The sequence below is a fragment of the Maylandia zebra genome, linkage group LG6, assembly GCF_041146795.1.
Source record: "Maylandia zebra isolate NMK-2024a linkage group LG6, Mzebra_GT3a, whole genome shotgun sequence".
Classification (NCBI taxonomy): Eukaryota; Metazoa; Chordata; class Actinopteri; order Cichliformes; family Cichlidae; genus Maylandia; species Maylandia zebra.
The window spans coordinates 7,705,469-7,724,593 of NC_135172.1; the positions used below are offsets into that span (position 1 = coordinate 7,705,469).

General features: G+C 42.0%; 2 protein-coding genes across 4 annotated transcripts in view; one reads left to right on the forward strand and one right to left on the reverse strand.

The window, feature by feature from the left end:
• Window positions 1–12,075, reverse strand: part of LOC101480080 (MORN repeat-containing protein 4) — a 33,624-nt gene extending 21,549 nt beyond the window's left edge. For 2 of the 3 annotated variants that reach the window (XR_013098828.1, XM_004571791.3), the window contains exons 1-2: window positions 11,941–12,075; window positions 10,371–10,445 (exon numbers count right to left, since the gene is read on the reverse strand). Coding sequence is in view for 2 of the 3 variants with exons in the window: in XM_004571791.3 (XP_004571848.1) it covers window positions 10,371–10,437 (67 nt within the window). In the remaining variant the exon portion in view is untranslated. The remainder of the gene's footprint in view (window positions 1–10,370; window positions 10,446–11,940) is intronic. The other variant, XM_004571792.3, reaches the window with a different exon arrangement.
• Window positions 12,076–14,321: 2,246 nt separating this feature from the next.
• The window catches only part of lcor (ligand dependent nuclear receptor corepressor), an 83,366-nt gene continuing 78,562 nt past the window's right edge, over window positions 14,322–19,125 (forward strand). Inside the window, exon 1 of the mRNA XM_004571793.3 lies at window positions 14,322–14,538. Coding sequence (XP_004571850.1) covers window positions 14,442–14,538 — 97 coding nt within the window. The 5' untranslated portion in view covers window positions 14,322–14,441. The remainder of the gene's footprint in view (window positions 14,539–19,125) is intronic.

Here is a 19,125-nt window from a genome sequence, read left to right on the forward strand (position 1 = left end):
AGTACTGCATTTGTTCACAACTACTGTTTTAAAACTGTTTATAGAACAACATGAAACTCCTCTGATTTTTTGGCACAGTCGCTGCTTTATATTCACTGTTTTCTTTAAGTATTTATGCACTTGGTCTGAATTATCTTGCACAAAACAAAAATATGTATTAAAAGCATTCAGACCCTTTGCACTATGCAACACTGAGGACTCAAAACCTGACTGGTACCTGTATAGTTTTCAGTAGAAGTCACTGAGTGAAGAAAAGAGAGAGAGCGCGAGAGAGATGGCAGATGTGTTATTATACTTTAATTAGATTTTGGAGTTAGCAGATTGGGAGATTCATAATTGGTGCGAGCAGACAAAAAGGTGAGCTGCTAGCTTTCATTTTTCACCTCTTAAAATGTTCCCTGAGAGGTGAGACCCAATTTTCCCTCTAATTCTCAGACTAATTTCCAGCATCAGGAGGATGGCAGTCGATGAAGAAATGGAGGGAAAAGGAGTGAGCATTTCTCCCTGCCAACCTCTATTAGCAAGCACAGCGGGAATTAGCAGAATAACTGGATGCGAGGCACAGTTGGACACGGGCAGAGGAGGTCCCGGTATGCTCATGGCAGAGGAAGAGGATTTAATGGGAGCTCAAGTGGTAAGAAACTGGTGGAGTGGAGAGAAGAGTGGAAGATTGGGGGCTTCATATATTGAAGGGGAAACGAACTGTTGGCAGGGGTGGGGCTAGTGAGTGTTGTCCCTTATTCACAGCTCATGGGTAAATTGGGCAGTCCATCTGTCAGGCCTGCTTAAAGTGCTGCTTTCTGCCTAATCTTAGCAGGGTTTTCATGGGAGATTTGGATGAAACTAAATCTGGAGCTCTGCATTCGATTTTCAAAAACATCCAGAAAGATCCAGAATCCATATATATATGTTGGTGTGTGTGTGCGTGTATTAGCTGGAGATCATAAAGCAAACAGTATGAATACAGAAGACGGCCAGCAGTAGTTTAAATCCAACTCTTCAGCCTCCATGAACCTTGACAAGCGAGTGAGACCCTGAGGCAGAAATTTCACAGACTAGCCGCTGAAATATAACAATCTGTTAGGTGTCAAAGAGGCTGCGGTGTGCCAACAGCAGCATCTCCCACCAAGAATTTCAACAGCTGTGTTATAGAATGAAATTGAGTGGTAGCAGTGTCAGTGTTTTGCTGACCACTATGAAGGTTTCTTTTCTTTCTTTCTTTTTAAATGAAGGTACAGATTATCAGCTGCGGCAAGGGACAGTAATTTCCTCTGTCTCCTCCAATTTGATCCCTCCAGACTCTAATCTGCTGTTCAGCTTCTTTGTAACGCCTTTCTCCAATCTTATGTTGGGTCATGGTCTCCAGCTAATTACGGTTTAGCTGAATTTGTCCGGCTTTTATGTCAATCAATAGCGGTAATGCATAGATGTTAAATGACCACATGGTCAAAGTACAGTAGTAAATGGCTTCTGGCTGTGCCTTGGCTGTTGTGTTGTGGATGCACCCAACCTACTTCCTGTAACCTGATAGCTCCCGGGCCTATGTTCAACCAGCGCACCGCTGAATTATTCATGTGACACCGTAGACCTCTGTCTGACACACGCCTACATGTTTGTGTGCAAACAGTGACTTTGCATGCATGGACGCAGAGACAGGATGCGCAACGTGCATCAGTCTGTGTTTATGACAACACGGCGATCAAAACCCAATTGCATCCTATTGCATCAATTCAGCAGGGTTAATAGAAATTTTCGAGTTAAAATAAATAGAATGCGCAAAGTGTATATGAAGTCTGTTTATGTAACATTGGTAAAGGTACTATCTTCATCTGGCTTATGCTGAAGATAAGAACGAGATGCTTTGGGTATAGTAGAAATATCAATAAAAACAAGGTGCAAGGTAATATTTTACTACAGATAAGGGGTCGAAAGGTCAAGGGTGACCATTCCTCTTATATTTTGCAATATGTTTTTGAATCTGAAGCTAAAAAAGAATGTGGACCTTGTGACCATGACTACATGATTTTCATCACAATCTGTGTTGTAAATATTAACTTTAATATTAACTATATTTTTAAAAGTGACCAGAAACTGAAGTGATTTAACACTCGAGAAGTTCTAAGAAGAACAAACTAGCTTGGGCAAAAATTAAATATTTTTTCAATTCTTGCCTTCCAGTAGAGTAGATTTTCAGGATTTACAGCTCAGATAATCCTTATTTATCCTATACTGGGCCTTGGTGCAGCCCTACATTTCATTCACTGTCTATTTATCTAAACTGTTTTAGCTCCTCCCATTTAGACAACTTTATTCGCATTGGCTGGCACTCACAGATAGAAAGTTTCAACAGCAGCTAGATGGCCCTCCTGTGCTTACAGTTTTAGCTGAGTTGACCATATTAGGAATATCCTCTCTGTGACATCATATATATTAAATAGTAGAAAAAAAATGTCTGAAATTGTAGTGTTTTGAGTTGTCTGGAGCCTGAGCTTTGGGCTCACACATTAATTATGGATGCAACTTTCTATAATGCAGTAATGTAACATATTGCTATACTAAATTCAGTAATTACATTACTACTTGCATTATAATGGTTCTTCAATTATCTGCACATTAGGCAAATAGAAAAAAAGTCATAACACATGCCTTTTTTTTCCTGCATGCTGGCGCTACAATCAACTAAATTTAGTTTCTGCGGTGGAAGAAGGAAAATTCATCTACAATGTATATAATCTCAAAAATGGACACCTGAATTTGTGTTACATGAAAAGACAAATGAAATGTGATAATAAACAGCAAACTGCGCCCAGGACAGCTGCTAATAACAGGTCAGTTGCATAGACTGTGTGCCAAACCAGTGATTTTAAAGCTGAGTGGATGCTGACACCGGCCAAGGAGCCAGAGCCTGATTTTCAACAGGTAACCAAAGCAGAGCTGGCTTGTAGAATTGTAATCCTACAAACCTGTTTCCACAGTAGAAACAGCGATCTCTATGCTGATCGCTGCGGAGTGCTCTTTTGGGCTGGTTTTCAGCTTTGCTTTCAACTTTGTGTTTGTACTTAAACATTAAAAGGAAGATCTCATTGATGTGTTATTCACTAGGATAGGGACATTTCTTCAAAGAAAGGAAAAATAATGTGTAATACATTAACTTATTTTGGTAACAAACCCCAAACCGTATATAACACATACGAGGTCCCTGCTCCAAAGGAGTAGAACTTTTTTGGGTTTTTTTACAGAATCAGCTGCTGCTGCCCTCTTTTTGAAGATTCATATTGAATATATACTTAGATATACATGTAAATAAAATGTCTGGAAGAAATCCGAGCAGTTCTTGCCAACGCAGCACTCCGTCTATTAGTGAACTAATTTTTTCTCACTTTGAAATGTCTGAGCTAAAAAATTTTTTTTAATCCACCCCTGCTGTTTACTAAAACCCGAGCATATCAGTGCATCACAGCCAAAACCAGTTTAACAGTTTATTGCTAATCATACGGAGAACATATGTTTCCTCCCGCAGCCTCATGCACACTTCAGTGCCAAACTTTTGTTCTTTGTTTAACCTTGCCCTAAAGGTTGTCTGACTGTTTTTGTTATAGTACAAGTGCTGGTTTAGGTAGTGTGATATCCTGTCTCTGCAGGCTCACTGGCACCAGATGGTCCATATGTGCATATGTGTGTAGATTACTTACTGACTTTAGCTTGACACCTTTTTCTGTGTTTTTCCCCTATTAGATACAATCTGTTTGGGTGAGAGTGCAGGTTCATTTCAAAAGTACTTTTGCTGTTGTGACTCACTTACAGTACACCCACTTCTTTCCAGACTCTCCATTCTGACATGAAATCCCACATTAATTAAAAGCTGCTGGAGTTAACTTTCTTTTATCATATTTTACTGACATCCCTATTATCCATTTAAGCTAATAGGTATTCTCAGGGGGGGATTCAAACTGAAAACAACAATGCATTAGAACAGCAAATGGGGCTGTGGTGGTGGCGGTGGGGTGTTGTTTAAGAAGCCAGTGAGACGATAAAATGCAATGCAGGAAATCCAGAAGGAGTATAGGAGATTAATGCATTTATGAGCTTATTGAACACCCAAACTCAATGAACACCTGCTCTGTAGCTACACGTTTCATTTGTTCATCCATTACTGTAATGACTGTAAGGTAGTAGTACCCATTCTAGCGGGGCGATCGTGGCTCAAGAGTTAGCAGCTCATCTTGTAATCGGAAGGTTGCCGATTCGAGCCCCGGCTCCAACAGTCTTGGTCGTTGTGTCCTTGGGCAAGACACTTCACCCGTTGCCTACTGGTGGTGGTCAGAGGGCCCGGTGGCGCCGGTAATCGGCTCTGTCAGTGCGCCTCAGGGCAGCTGTGGCTACAACGTAGCTTGCTGTCACCAGTGTGTGAATGGGTGGATGACTGAATGTAGTGTAAAGTGCTTTGGGGTCCTTAGGGACTAAGTAAATACAAATACAGGCCATTTACCATTCTGTTTTTATGTCACACTGGGAACTTTTTAGATGGACAGCTAGGGTGGTAGCCCAGATCAGCGACAAGCAGAGTCTTATTTAGGATACAAGCCTGGAAAGGGAGTTTTTCTTTAAATAAGATACTCATGGGGCCTAGGTATGACTAAACTCAAATATGTGAGGAAAGGCATAAACAATTATGACACCTGAACTTGAAGCAGTTTCAGAACAATCGGGGGTTGGATATTGTCTACTTTGTTCTTTTTCCCATATAGCACACAGCATGAGATGGTTCACTTCCCCAAAAGGAACCGGCCCAATGAGCTGAATGACTTCCGACCGGTGGCACTGACGTCACATCTTATGAAGACTCTTCCTCAACCTCCTCCGACCACAGGTACAACATGCCCAGGACCCACTACAGTTCGCATACAAGGCGGATGTCGGAGTGGAGGATGCCATCCTGTACCTCCTACACAGAGCCCACTCACACCTGGATGGGGGAAAAGGCACGGTCAGGATCCTGTTTCTTGACTTTCCAGTGCCTTTAATACCATCCGGCCCTGTCTGCTTCAGGAAAAACTGAACAGGATGGAGGTGGACCCCTGCCTGGTCGCTTGGATCTCCGACTACCTCACCGACAGGCCACAGTACGTCAGGCTGAAGGACATCACGTCTGACACTGTGGTCAGCAGCACAGGAGCACCACAGGGAACTGTGCTGTCCCCTCTTCTCTTCACCCTGTACACCTCTGACTTCTGCTACAACTCTGAATTATTCCACATTCAGAAGTTTGCAGATGACACAGCCATCATGGGGTATATCTGGGATGATCAGGAAGAGGAGTACAGAAGTCTGGTGAGGAACTTTGTCGCATGGAGTCACACAAACCACCTGCAACTCAACACCTCAAAGACTAAGGAACTGGTTGGGGTCCAGAGAAGGTCCACTGCCGGTTCAGATAGAGGGGGAGGAGGTGGAGGTGGTCAACAAGTACAAGTACCTTGGGCTGTGGGTGGACAATAAACTGGACTGGTCATGCAACACAGAGCACCTGTATAAAAAAGCCCAAAGCTGACTGTACTTCCTCAGGAGGCTGAGGTCTTTTAACATCTGCAGGAAGCTCCTGAGGATGTTTTACCAGTCAGTGGTTGCTGGAGTACTTTTCTATGCTGTGGTGTGCTGGGGGAGCAGCACAGCAAAGAAGGACTCATGCAGGCTGGAAAAACTGATCAGGAAGGCTGGCTCTGTGGTCGGCATGAAGCTGGACACTCTGGTGACAGTGGCAGAGAAAAGGACACTAAAGAAACTGCTGGACATTATGGACAATGCTGGGCATCCTCTGCACACGGCCATAAACAACCAGAAGAGTCTGTTCAGTGACAGGTTGTTTCTCCCAAAGACAAGAACTAACAGACTTAAAAACTCCTTTGTCCCACACGCCATCAGACTGTTTAACTCCTCTCTGGAGGGGAGAGGGAGGGGAAACAGGAGGACAAAGGAGGGGGGAACAACTAAGCTGTAGTGCCTCTTCAACTCACTGTGCAATACCTTTTGTGCAATACTTTTGTTAATAGTCAACGGTGCAATAGACTTCCATACTTGAAATGTGCAATTTCACTTGTATTTTTATTTTTATTTTTATTCCTATTTATTCTATTTATCCCCTTTGTATATTTTATTTATATATGTCTCTGTATTTATATATGTGTGTATATATATATATAATATTCTGTAACTCTGTAACTTCTGTCGGTGCTGTGCTTTTTTGGAAACCGAATTTCCCAGAGGAACCCACCCGAGGGATTAATAAAGTTTTATCTTATCTTATCTTACTTCAATCGTGTTCTTGCTACTGAAAATACTGTTTTGACCAGGGGCGTGCGAGAGGCCTGACATGTGATGCCCACTCAGAGGCTAAGAATTTACCTGAAAGCTATCTGGGCTTACTGTCACATGGCTATAAATCATGTGGACTTTGTATTTGGAGCATTCCAGGTACAAGTTTTGGGCTGCAGTTCATATGTAAACACACTTATACAGTACTGTAACTACGAAGGTAACACTATAAGGTTCAAAGTGCTGTAAGATTTTTAAACAAAAATTCAAAACTGAATATTTGGTGTGATTTAATTTACCTTTAACATAACAACACTAACTATAGATAAAACTTTGCACAGTTTATAATGTAAGTTGTTTAAAGCATCTTTTAAAAACTTGCCACATTTGTAGATGCTGAAATATCACTGCAGATACTTAGCATGCTTGTAAACCATCAAAGTTGTGTTAACAGCATAATGCATTTCTTTCAGTTCTGGGTGCAGTTTTCACTTTACCATCAAGCTCTCGTACTTTTGTGCAATAAAAATAAAAAATTATGTTCATATAGGTGGTGTAGACTGCAACACCTTTTTCCTCCTCTGGCACACGAACTAAAATCAGCTAATTGTAGAGCAAGTGCAAGTGGAACCGATAAACGAGATCGATAGGCAAGCAGACCAACAATTCCAAAGGAACTGAACTGGTTCTTTACAAGAACCAGTACTCATTCCCCATTCCTACCAGCATGGTGGTGGAGAGATGATGATTTGAGTTTGTTTTGCAGCTACACGACTTTTCAGTCATTGACTCAAAATCCACACAATGATGTGACAGCCTCATAAAGTTATACAGAAAATGATTACCTCAAGTTATTGGAGGTAAGGGGAGTTCTATAAGCTACTGAATCATGGAGCGTACCTAAGGTTTCCATACACTGCTTCTGCATTGTGGCTTAGTTTTTTACAGAAATGGTGTCACAGTAAAATATGGTATGTTTTGTAGTTCATTCACCGAAGAACCAGATGACTTTCATTATGTCCTGATATGTAAAATCTTAGAAATGAAAGAGGGTGTACTTTCTTTTTACCATGACTATAAATATCTAAAGAGGCTTAAACCTTTGTGCAGCACTGTGCCTCCACAGGACATCACTTAGACAGTAAAATGCTTCACAGTGGTAAGGCACAGGGGTTGGAAAGTTACCCTGAACTGCTGAAGGCTCTGGTTATTGTTGGGTTGTCATGGTTTCTTTGATGGTGCAGTGCTTTACAGTTTAAAAAGTGAACTGGAGGGAGTGCTCGATTATGTCACACTGTTCAGCCTTTCTACAAGCACATGAATGCTGGAGTGGAGGCTCCAACTGATTATCAAACTAGAGACACATTTTCTTTCTTTCTTTCTGTTTTTTCTGTTTCCTTACCACCACAAGATTTTCACTTTTAAGTCGTGTGCTACTTTTTTTCAACACGCTAGTTCTATAATTTACTTTTTTTTCTTGAATTACTATATTTTGAATTCTGTTCTTGTATTCTAATTAGATTAGATTAGATAGAACTTTATTAATCCCTCGGGTGGGTTCCTCTGGGAAATTCGATTTCCAAAAAAGCACAGCACCGACAGAAGTTACAGAGTTACAGAATATTATATATATATATATATATATATATATATATATATATACACACACACACACACACACACACACACACACACACACACATATATATAAATACAGAGACAATATAAATAAAATATACGAAGGGGATAAATAGAATAAATAGGAATAAAAATAAAAATACAAGTGAATTGCACATTTCAAGTATTGAGTCTATTGCACCGTTGACTATTTACAAAAGTATTGCACAAAAGGTATTGCACAGTGAGGTGAAGAGGCACTACAGCTTAGTTGTTCCCCCCTCCTTTGTCCTCCTGTTTCCCCTCCCTCTCCCCTCCAGGGAGGAGTTAAACAGTCTGATGGCGTGTGGGACAAAGGAGTTTTTAAGTCTGTTAGTTCTTGTCTTTGGGAGAAGCAACCTGTCACTGAACAGACTCTTCTGGTTGTTAATGGCCGTGTGCAGAGGATGTCTGGCATTGTCCATAATGTCCATCAGTTTCTTTAATGTCCTTTTCTCTGCCACTGTCACCAGAGTGTCCAGCTTCATGCTGACCACAGAGCTAGCCCTCCTGATCAGTTTCTCCAGCCTGGATGAGTCCTTCTTTGCTGTGCTGCTCCCCCAGCACACCACAGCATAGAAAAGTACTCCAGCAACCACTGACTGGTAAAACATCCTCAGGAGCTTCCTGCAGATGTTAAAAGACCTCAGCCTCCTGAGGAAGTACAGTCGGCTTTGGGCTTTTTTATACAGGTGCTCTGTGTTGCATGACCAGTCCAGTTTATTGTCCACCCACAGCCCGAGGTACTTGTGCTTGTTGACCACCTCCACCTCCTCCCCCTCTATCTGAACCGGCAGTGGACCTGCTCTAGACCTCCCGAAGTCCACAACCAGTTCCTTAGTCTTTGAGGTGTTGAGTTGCAGGTGGTTTGTGTGACTCCATGCGACAAAGTTCCTCACCAGACTTCTGTACTCCTCTTCCTGATCATCCCAGATACACCCCATGATGGCTGTGTCGTCTGCAAACTTCTGAATGTGGAATAATTCAGAGTTGTAGCAGAAGTCAGAGGTGTACAGGGTGAAGAGAAGAGGGGACAGCACAGTTCCCTGTGGTGCTCCTGTGCTGCTGACCACTGTGTCAGACGTGATGTCCTTCAGCCTGACGTACTGTGGTCTGTCGGTGAGGTAGTCGGAGATCCAAGCCACCAGGCAGGGGTCCACCTCCATCCTGTTCAGTTTTTCTTGAAGCATACAGGGCCGGATGGTATTAAAGGCACTGGAAAAGTCAAGAAACAGGATCCTGACTGTGCCTTTTCCCCCATCCAGGTGTGAGTGGGCTCTGTGTAGGAGGTATTTTGTTTTTTCTACCAACAAAATAAAGTTTCTATACATCCCACGGAAGTACTTTTGATGCTATTGTATATAAATATAATGTGATTTAACAAATAACACATGCATTTTAAGTTATTACCATAATTTTGATTTAGAAAATAGCATATCATTCACATTAAAAAAATAATTACATTCATACCTTTATCATTCATTGAGATGCATAACATTTGCATCAGGCAATGTTAACAACCTCTTTAGGGACAGACAAGTGAAACCTGTGTAATTTAAACTTCTTGCATCTTCAGCCTGCTGTTCCTTTGACATTCAGAAAAAGGGTGTGAATGCATTTTTTTAAAAACTGCTCTAAATTAAATAAATTCCGCTGTAAGAAAAATATGCTGTGGATCCTATCGAAATGGTGTGTGTGTGTGTGTGTGGGGGGGGGGGGGGGGGGGGGGGGGGGGGGGAACAGGCAGTGCATGCAATAAAAGCCTCAAGCATCTTCCAACTGAAGGAATTTTACGCTGAGGAATGGTCAAATATTTCAGCAAGCTGATGTCAGAGACTGATGTACTATTATGCAAAACGCCTACAAGAAGTTATTTCTGCTAAAGGGAGCCAGATAAGCTTCTGAGGCTAAAGGTGTACTTACTTTCCCCACGGAAGCATGTAACATCTGTTAATATTTTTATTGATTAAATGATTGAAAAAGGTAATGTTCCTCCTTTACCTGACAGCAGTGTTTCACTTAGAAACAAAAGCTAGCAATTTCCAAGGGATGTTTTCAAGATATCCACACGTGGGAAAATTGGTCCCCTTGATTTTGGACTCTCTTAAAATTGATGGTAGCGATATCACTGTACAACTGTACAGTGTGTAGAATCAAGAAATGTCCCTGTGCTGGTAAGATGTCAGAATAGATGTCTGTTATTCTGAATAGGGCATAAGTCAAGCACGCCACATATGTTACTGCAGATTATGTATATAATTATTACGAGCATTATCATATTATTATTTGGTTCTTCCCCTGCCTGAGCATCAGTCTTAATCACATTATAACAACACTTGTGCTGTTCATGAAATGTAGTCAGTGGTGGAGGATGGGTGGGTGACTGAGCAGGTGGGTCTTGCCTTCTTTCCATTCCCCGTGGTACTCCTCGCCGTTGGAGTAAGTAAAGGATCCTCGTGTCAGGGTCATGGGTCCTGCTGCCACACATGACACAAGGAAACATTATCAGGAGCTTTGCAACTGTAGTTTTGGCATTCTGATACACACTGAGTTGGGAGTTTATTAAATAATACTACCACCTCTCAGTCTACCATGGGTTAATTGCTAGCATTTGAATACTGCAGCCAGCCTGCAGGGTAATCAAACTCAGATTATGCAGGCAGGAAAACTACACATGCACAACTGCCCCCACTATTAGAAACCTGCTCAATGCTCAATCACTGCTGGCTAAAAATCTGTGGAAACCTTAACTTTACACTCTTATGTAAATAATGAACATCTGATTTCAACCCCCCCCCCCTCCCGTATTAATCTGCTACCATAAGAGCCTTTGTTATTCTGGCATCATGTTTTCCATCAGACTTTGGAATTTGATTACAGGATTTACAGAAGTTAATTAGTTTTACTAAAATCTCACATTCTTTGAATGTCACGTATATCTCATATAGTTTCTAAAGTTGAGGCTGGGGTAAACCAGACCATCTTTTCTACACCATGTTTCTCTTTTTGGGACACACAGCTGTTTGAAAGCAGACAGTTTCTGCATGTTTTTCTTCAATCTATAACAACAAAAAATCTTTATTGCACTTACCTGCCTTAAGGTTTTATAAGAAACAATGGTTGCAACTGGTTTCACAAGATCATACATGCCACAAGTGTTTTTCTCTCTATACATTCTAAATACTTGGGGGTCAGGTGGTCACCATGTGGAAAGAGGTGTCCACTGTCTTCATCTCAAACAACTTGGTACAGGATGTTTCCTTAAATATGAGATTTCCATGCGAGATGACAAAAGTGTTATTTTTGCTAAACATGTTTGATACATTAACTCACACTGCACATTTTGTGGCTTCTCTGCTTACACTGTGTGGGTTAACTGATGGTTACCGCTTAGAGATCTAAAGTAAATGTAAGTTCCGAAATCCTGAACAAGACTATAGTTGTACAATAGGCTAATTTGCTGTTAAAAGTGACCGGTTATATCAGCTGTTATACTCTGTTACCTGTTATATACCTGTTATATTTTTGGATTTCTTTGCTGTGATAAGAGGTATTATTTGTCTACTGGTAGTGTTTAATGTAGCTATATTATTATAACTCTAATTTTACTCAAACACTACTACACGGCTGTGTTTATTGTGGTTCTCAGTGGCATGCTATTTTCTTTTTGCTGCTTCAAAATGAGTATGTAGACAAACGGCCGCTGAAAGGAGCATCAAAGAAACATTTGGGCGACTCCATAAAAGAGAAAACACCCAAGGTCCGTTTATTAAGCAAAACAGGCTAATTGTTCAATGCCAACAGGCAGCTGTCAGCAGGCGGGAGGAGGTGTGCGTATCCCTCCATCTAATGTTGCCACAGTAACGGCGCCCTAATCCCTTTCATCCTGCCGGCATGACGCTGTCAGCCTCCAAAACACACACGCATTCACACGGGGAGCGGGCCTGGAGACAAAAAAAATAAAATTTTTACCTGTTTTATTTAAGAGTAGCTCAGCCTCTTTTCTCTACATCGCTGAAAACAAGAGAGCAGTAGGAGGATAGCGACTATTTAGCCTTTTTTTCGTAGCTGTTTGTTTCCTGGTAGAGCTGCCTCAGCGTCGCTCTAAAGCACCGCTATACGATTGGCTACCTTTGTGTCACCTCGACTCAACGTGTCCTTTTATTGGTTGCTCTTCTGCTCCGGCCAGCCCTCAGCAGGAGACATCTTTGTCGAGGGCAACGGGTTCAACGACTTAATTAGCCGGAGTGCTGCTCCGTTAAAGCATTTGCCCTTGTCGGTTTTTTATGTGCTGCCCGGCGTCTCTGTAGGATTATAAAACGGCAGCGGGGTTCTCCTTAATGATACCCTGTCATTTCATGTTTCAATTTGGTTATTAGACCCGCGTTTTGGCAAGTTTTATGGGACTTGATTTATTGTTTTCTTTATGCCTTAAAACAGCTGCGCTAGGTGACGAGGGTTTGCTAAATGAGGTGATGTAGATTCAAAGCTAATAATAAGAAGAAAAGAAAAACAATCAAGGTGACCCAAATGAAGCAAAACTCCGCTAACCTCATTTTCGATTCCCTGAGGGGAAACCGGGGCTAGGATTAACCCGCTATTGAATATTAATTAGTCATGGCCAACAATGAAGCACGTGTGATTAGAAACTGATTATCATTTATCAATATTAGCCTAATAGAATAAAGAATACAATTATCAAGCCTTCAAACTCTAGACAAATAATGTAGAGCCAAACATGTGTTTTGGGTATATGAAGCTGTTATGGCTATAGAAGGGAAATGGAAGAGCCCAATTTATATTCTGCACAAAGTGTGAGATGAAATTTGTTCTGAAATTTTGGTCAATTTCTGCACAATTTAGACAAGTTAGAGAGACAGGGCAATAGACTTGCCTTAATCTCAGAAGCATGAAGTACACAGTGCCTGTTAAGATACAGACTAATTCAAACTGTGCATAAACAAGGTGCACACGTATATCTTATTTGCATTAATAGGATACCGTGTATTTAATGTAGTAAACCTGACTGTGAATTTTTTTAATTCCCTTCACTGACCACTTACTGGTTTTCTGACATTATAAATTAATACATTACATTCTTTTTTTCTTCAGAGTGACACAAAAAGTGGTGGACAAGATTTTTGAATCTTCTGCTATTTCTATCAGCTTTTGTTTTGGAGATGAAGACAGGCGTTAAGTGTCTAAGTTAGAGAAATAAATGATGTGAGTGAAAAATGAATGCATTTGTCATAAGGACAACAAGATAGAAAGCGTAATGAGCCTGTGGAAAATTACATAAATGCTTGAATCAAATTGTGCCTTGAAAAAAAAGATCATATTAACTTTGGATCATTGACTCAGCTCTTACAAATTCAGCAAGAAAGACTGAGCATGGCCAAGTGTTTGGCAGTATGTGTATGGTTTGTATTTTGTGTGTTTTTTTCCCCTGTCATACAGCATCGGTCCAAAATGCAGCTAACAAAGCGATATTTTGACTCATTTTTGCCTCTGAGCTCGGGTGTTTTGGTGGGAAATAAGCTTTCATTTAAATGAGATTAGTCAGATTTTCAAAATAGTACTGATATCAACATTTTAATACATGTAACTTTCTAATATCCCACAGTTCTTTGCATAATTTACTGCAGTCTGGTAGTTGTCAATTAATTAATTAATTAATATTTATATCTTGAAACAATTATGATACATTTTTTGGGGCCCAGGGAACTTTTAGACTCATTAGTAGATCTGAAGTCTTTGCTCCATCTTACAGAGAACATGAAAAATGCGCTCAAGTTGCAGTAGATGGGTAGGAATAGGCTAATGGTTGAGCCTTTATTAATTTAAGACCACTTAGTAGACTAACAAAAGGCAATACTATCCTTTAAAAGAGAAGTTATAGTAATGAATTTATTAGCTGTATCCTATGAACGTTTAATGTGTAACCTCAATGTTTGACTTGGCGCTGGATGGCCTGAAAGTTCCTTACAGGCACCTTACGGTCTCGTCCCACCAATGCGCTTATAGATGCCTTCAAAAAATAATACTGTATAAGTTTGTTTTTTCCTAAATAACTTCTCTTCTTACCCGTGATAACCCCGTTCCCCGTGTACCGGGGCAGCTGTACGTGTCTCACATCTGTTGATTGAAACAATGCGCATTTTGAAACCCTTTGACACACGTCGCTGTAAGCTATGGCAAATTTGGAGCGCAGGCGCCATGTGCTATGGGCTACTCCACACATTTCATTAAACGGCCAGTGCCAGCAGCACACCCTCGCGCAGAGAGATGCTGGGAGGGATGGGAGGGGGCGCTTTTGGTGGGTGGGACATATGAGCGCTATAGAAAGGGGGATGCTGCAGCCCCGTCCCCCTCATATCGCTCTCCACCCAGCCCTAGAATAAAAACCACCGGTGACGTGCGCGCAGGGAAGCACCCAGCAGTATGTGCGCGCCCACGGGAGGGGCCGATAGAAAATGGCGAGTCTGTGCAAAAGGCAGCAATGCACGATAGAGAGGCGCGGCTTTCGGCAGGAACTTGACTCTTGGAGGCACAAACTCATTCACTGTGTAGGTAAGCTCGCTTGGCATTGTGTGTGTGCGTGTGTGTGCCGCGGTCCGGACGCCCGGCGGGTGCCGGGAACTGTATGTTTTCGTTTTGGCTGAAGTGTGAGGAGCAAAGTGCCGGGTATGTAGGGCCTAATGTCCACTAGTAAGCCTATAGGGTCTCCATGAAGCTGTCATTTTTTTCTTTGCGCACGGCTGTTGCCTGGCGCTGCCCGCCTCCCACCGGACATATCCAAAAACGATTCAGCTCCAACTTTGAGCCGTGTTGTGGGGCCCTCTGTTCCACCTGCAAACTTGTGTGTGCGGATACTTTGCCTGTTATGAGTCTCTTTAACCGGGCTGTGAGCGCTCCGGGGCCATTTGGAGTCGTTTGAAGTATTATTCTATAGCTGTTTATTTATTGTAAGCAGAAGAAGTCACGTGCGCAGATGGAGCTGCTCTTCGGCCAATCGGCTGCCCCGCTATAGGTTGGCCCGTGCCCGAGTGCGCGGCGCCGGATGAGCTTTTTAATAGGGGAGGGTGGCGCGCGCCCTCAGCCTTCAAACATGACACCCCCCACCCCCACCCCCTCAACTGCCCTGGAAATCGGCTTTTGGGAGCGCGCTTTGCTGCATTGAGGGAAATGTCAGTGGGCATAATTTTGTTTTTAGGGGGGAGGAAATCTATAGGCGCGGGGGGGGGGGGGGGGTCGACAGGGACAAACGCCTTAGTGTCCGCCTGTAAATCGGGTTTGAGACTTGTTGAAACGGCGCTCCTGGATGTGGTGGTGGTGGAGAAAGCTCTGTGCTTCAGGGTCGCTGTTTACATTAATAGTTACATTAACATTTTTTTAAATCGTATGATCGCATGTTGTCGCTCCTGCTGGGACAGCGCAAAATTTAGATCTTATCTTATTGAAGAGCCGATAAAAATCAGTTTGAACCTATTCCCTTCTTTGACTTCGTTTCTTCTTTTATTTTGGATTTCATCGTCTATACATCTCTCCCACCCACCATCCCCTCTCCTGCCCCAGTCGTCCATTTGTGGTGTATTTCATTAGCTCCGTTTAATCCGGTTACATCAACCTTTCCCGATGTTACGGCAAGATTATCATCCCCCTCTTCGCCTCTGATCTTCTAACCTCCGCGGGTTTCCTCGAGTCTCTCTGGTTCCCAATCCGGCTTTTATTGGCGATTTATTAAAAAAAAAGAAGAAGAAGAAGAATAAGCATCACGCACAGCGGCAGCGGAGGAGTCGGGGTGTTGCTGCTCCAGTTGTTTTTGGATGCGTTTCGGTGTCCAGATGTTGAGCGTTGACCTGTCACCTACTTACCCGTTCGAGCGCTTTTTAATAGCCTGGCCTGATTCCGAGCAGGCTCTTGGTGCCTTTTAGTGAGAAAAGGTCAAACCGAAGGAGTGCAGCTAGCGGTAAATTAAAAGGCTGGCTAATCTCTGACCTTCAGCTGATGTGTTCGGCGTAAAGCCATAAAGTATCACAGTAAACAGCAGGAAAGAAAAAGCAGAAACAAGACTTGGTTTGCTTTCCATTTGAACTTGGATTTCTCACTGACTTCATGTGTAGCTTTTACTCACAAACTGACTTTCAAAGTTCACACAGTAGGACTGGATTTTATTTATTTGGTTTTGGTGGCCCTTTTACTTTGTATAATGTATAACATTACTGGTTCTGTGGGTTTGGGGATGGTTTTGTCCCCACCCCACTAAGTGTAACACAGTTTGGGGGGGGGGGGGGGGGGGGGGGTGCTTGCAGTTACTTATAATGAAAAGATTTGTGTAACCTATAAAAAACTGGAAAAAAGGCAGTGCAGATAATTCAGTAAGGATTATATAAGGCGCTGTAGGAATTCTGTAATGATACTACATTTGATAGGGATACCTTAAGTATGATAAACACCCTGCAAGCTCCTGTGCATCTAGAATCTGTGTAGTAATATCACAGTGATACCACAGGGGACACAGATACCACAAAGCTCAATAATGAACTCACAGCTGGATATTACAGCATGCTTTAGCTCTGTATGGGGTGCTGTATGTGTGTGTATGTAAGTTCCATATTTCTTCATTTCTGCTTGTTGACATTCACTGGTTTGCAGTGCGTGGTGAGTCGTAGGGCTGGGCCAAGAGGCAGCAGCGGCTTCTCAGCGCTCACATTGAAATCTGCCATGTTCTTATCCATTTTTGAACTATGGGAGGCTGAGAATTAGTTTCAGAAAAATGTGTAAAAGAAAAAAATTAAATCGGGCTACTTTAAATTTATAGCTCATTAACATTTGGGAGTTGGCACTGTTATTATATTGTGTTTGGATATTAAAATGTTACAGAAAGTGTGAGGTTTTCACACTTTCTGTTTGTCTTAGCAACAGTAAAACTGAAAGGTGCCAAACACTAAATGAAAAGCAGTGACTTTAGTGACTTACGGCAGGGTTTTCCAGCACAGAGGAATGTGCTGCTAGAAAAAGAAGAAAAAAAATCAGTAGTGTTGTAATAAAAATCGTTAAACTTGAGTTTCATGTACCCAAGCGTAATCATCAGAAACAACAAGACAAATGCCCAGATTCATAATGTAACACACACTCACTGACTTTACTGTACAACGAACTGCCATGCTTATTGTCATTAAGCCTCTAAGGTGTCATTCTGAACCTGAAAATAAAATCCCAGCTTAAAGGAAACTCAGAACTCTCAACTTGACACCTGAGAAGCCTCCAGGCGTCAGCCTTGTTATAAGGAACGTTTGCCGGCCTGAGAATTTGTACCTTTACGAGGCAGCCTTATTATTAACATATTGTTAACGGTGGCGGGGACATTTGGTTGAAGAGGGTCAGCCAAGAAAGATGGACACCTTACAGTTTATTACATTGCACTGCGACGTGCATGGATGCAACTTGTCGACACAACGAGCCTCATCTTTTTACCCTGTGCTGCACTGATAATAAATTAGGGCCTATATGCCACAGAAAGGTTAACATTATGAGTTGGGAGCAAATATAGCCCAACTGCTGATTCCTTTGACACATATTCTGGGGAAGGGAGTGTAGCTAATTTGATTGCTGAAAGGTTGTGCCAGTGCTGGAGAGAGACAGACTGTGTCGGAGATAGAGAGAGAGGTGTGAGTGTGAGTGGCAGATTGCTTTTTCCCCCCTTAAATCTTCCAACATTTCTAAGCGCGGTACTGATGGCAGCAGAGCAGTTAGTCAGCATAGTTGGTAGTGGTGTACCGATTGTGTCGTTCTGAGCCATTACTGAGGTTCCAAATAACAATTTGGCCAGCACTATTTTTTTGTGGTCATTTTTGATGTAATGTTTTTTCTATATCCTCCTTTCTAATCTACCGATATTGATAATTGATTGCTTTCTTAATTGCTCATACTGATATCAGTCATCAGGGCCAATATTTGTGCATCACTAATATCTAGTTTTTAAACAGTGGCCATTAAAGTAAAAAAAGAATGAGTGATTTCAGACAGGCTTACAACAGGCTTACAGATATACTGTATAAGGAGCACACTTCAGTGAGAGAGTTTGCCTCCTAATATGAACTTTATCAATGCAAAATGTAAGAAAAACTCAAAAAGAGTAAGAGACAACCCAAGGGTGATGTCTGAGTAACCTTTATTTAACCAAGTAAAACCCAATCAAGAGAGGATTGCAGTATAAAACACAAGGCAATCCAAAAGAAACAAGACCAAAAATATTGGTAAAGTATGGAGTAATGTTTGGCAATTTTAAGCTCAAAACAGAAATATTGACAATATTAAGGAAACAAAAAGTTACAGTTCAGCTTTTCCTTTAGGTGAAACCATTGCTGGTTAACATTCTGTGGGTATCTCAGTAGTTCACAGGTCTTTTCCACCTTTAAGTGCTCATCTCTGTCACATGATTCGTAGTCCTTTGAGCTGAGTGTTTCCGGGTAATTTCCTTTTGTTTACTGCTGATTAATGAATGAGTTTGAGGCGAATCGTGCTGATTTTGCAAGAGGATTTGGCAGCATGTGCTATAAAGACAGCAAATGTCTCCTGCAATTACAGTTAAATTGTGATGGGCAAGTTTATCCGTTTTGGTTTAGTGTGTCAATACATGAATAAATCCCAGTGATTTCTATTTATCTATCGTTCTATCACTCTATCTCTCTGCCTTTCCCTTGATTACCCACTGCGCTCCGTCCTTGTCTTATCAAGTCAACAAAATCCCTCCATCCCTCAATCACGCCTCCTTCTTCGAGTGGACAGCTTTTATTTCAGTAATGGACAGATGGACGCCCCAAGAGATCTGCCTGCTACTTTCTCATCTTGCTAATTCTTTTCATGGGCTTCCTGAAAAGGAAAACAAAACATGGCACATTTATCCAGAGCTGTTGGGGGAGAGTGGCAGCGGTCCACACGTTTGACCGGACCGGATGCCAACACTGTAAATCTCTACATGCACTCTTCATTATACATGCGTGCGCTCACACACACACACAAACACACACACACACACACACACCCTCTGCCACTGTAGTATATATGTGGAGCTGCCTTAGGGGCTGATCCATGCCAATCAGGAGTCCCGTGGGAGGAGGGCTGCTCTCTTTGGTGGGGGGTTACCATCGGTGG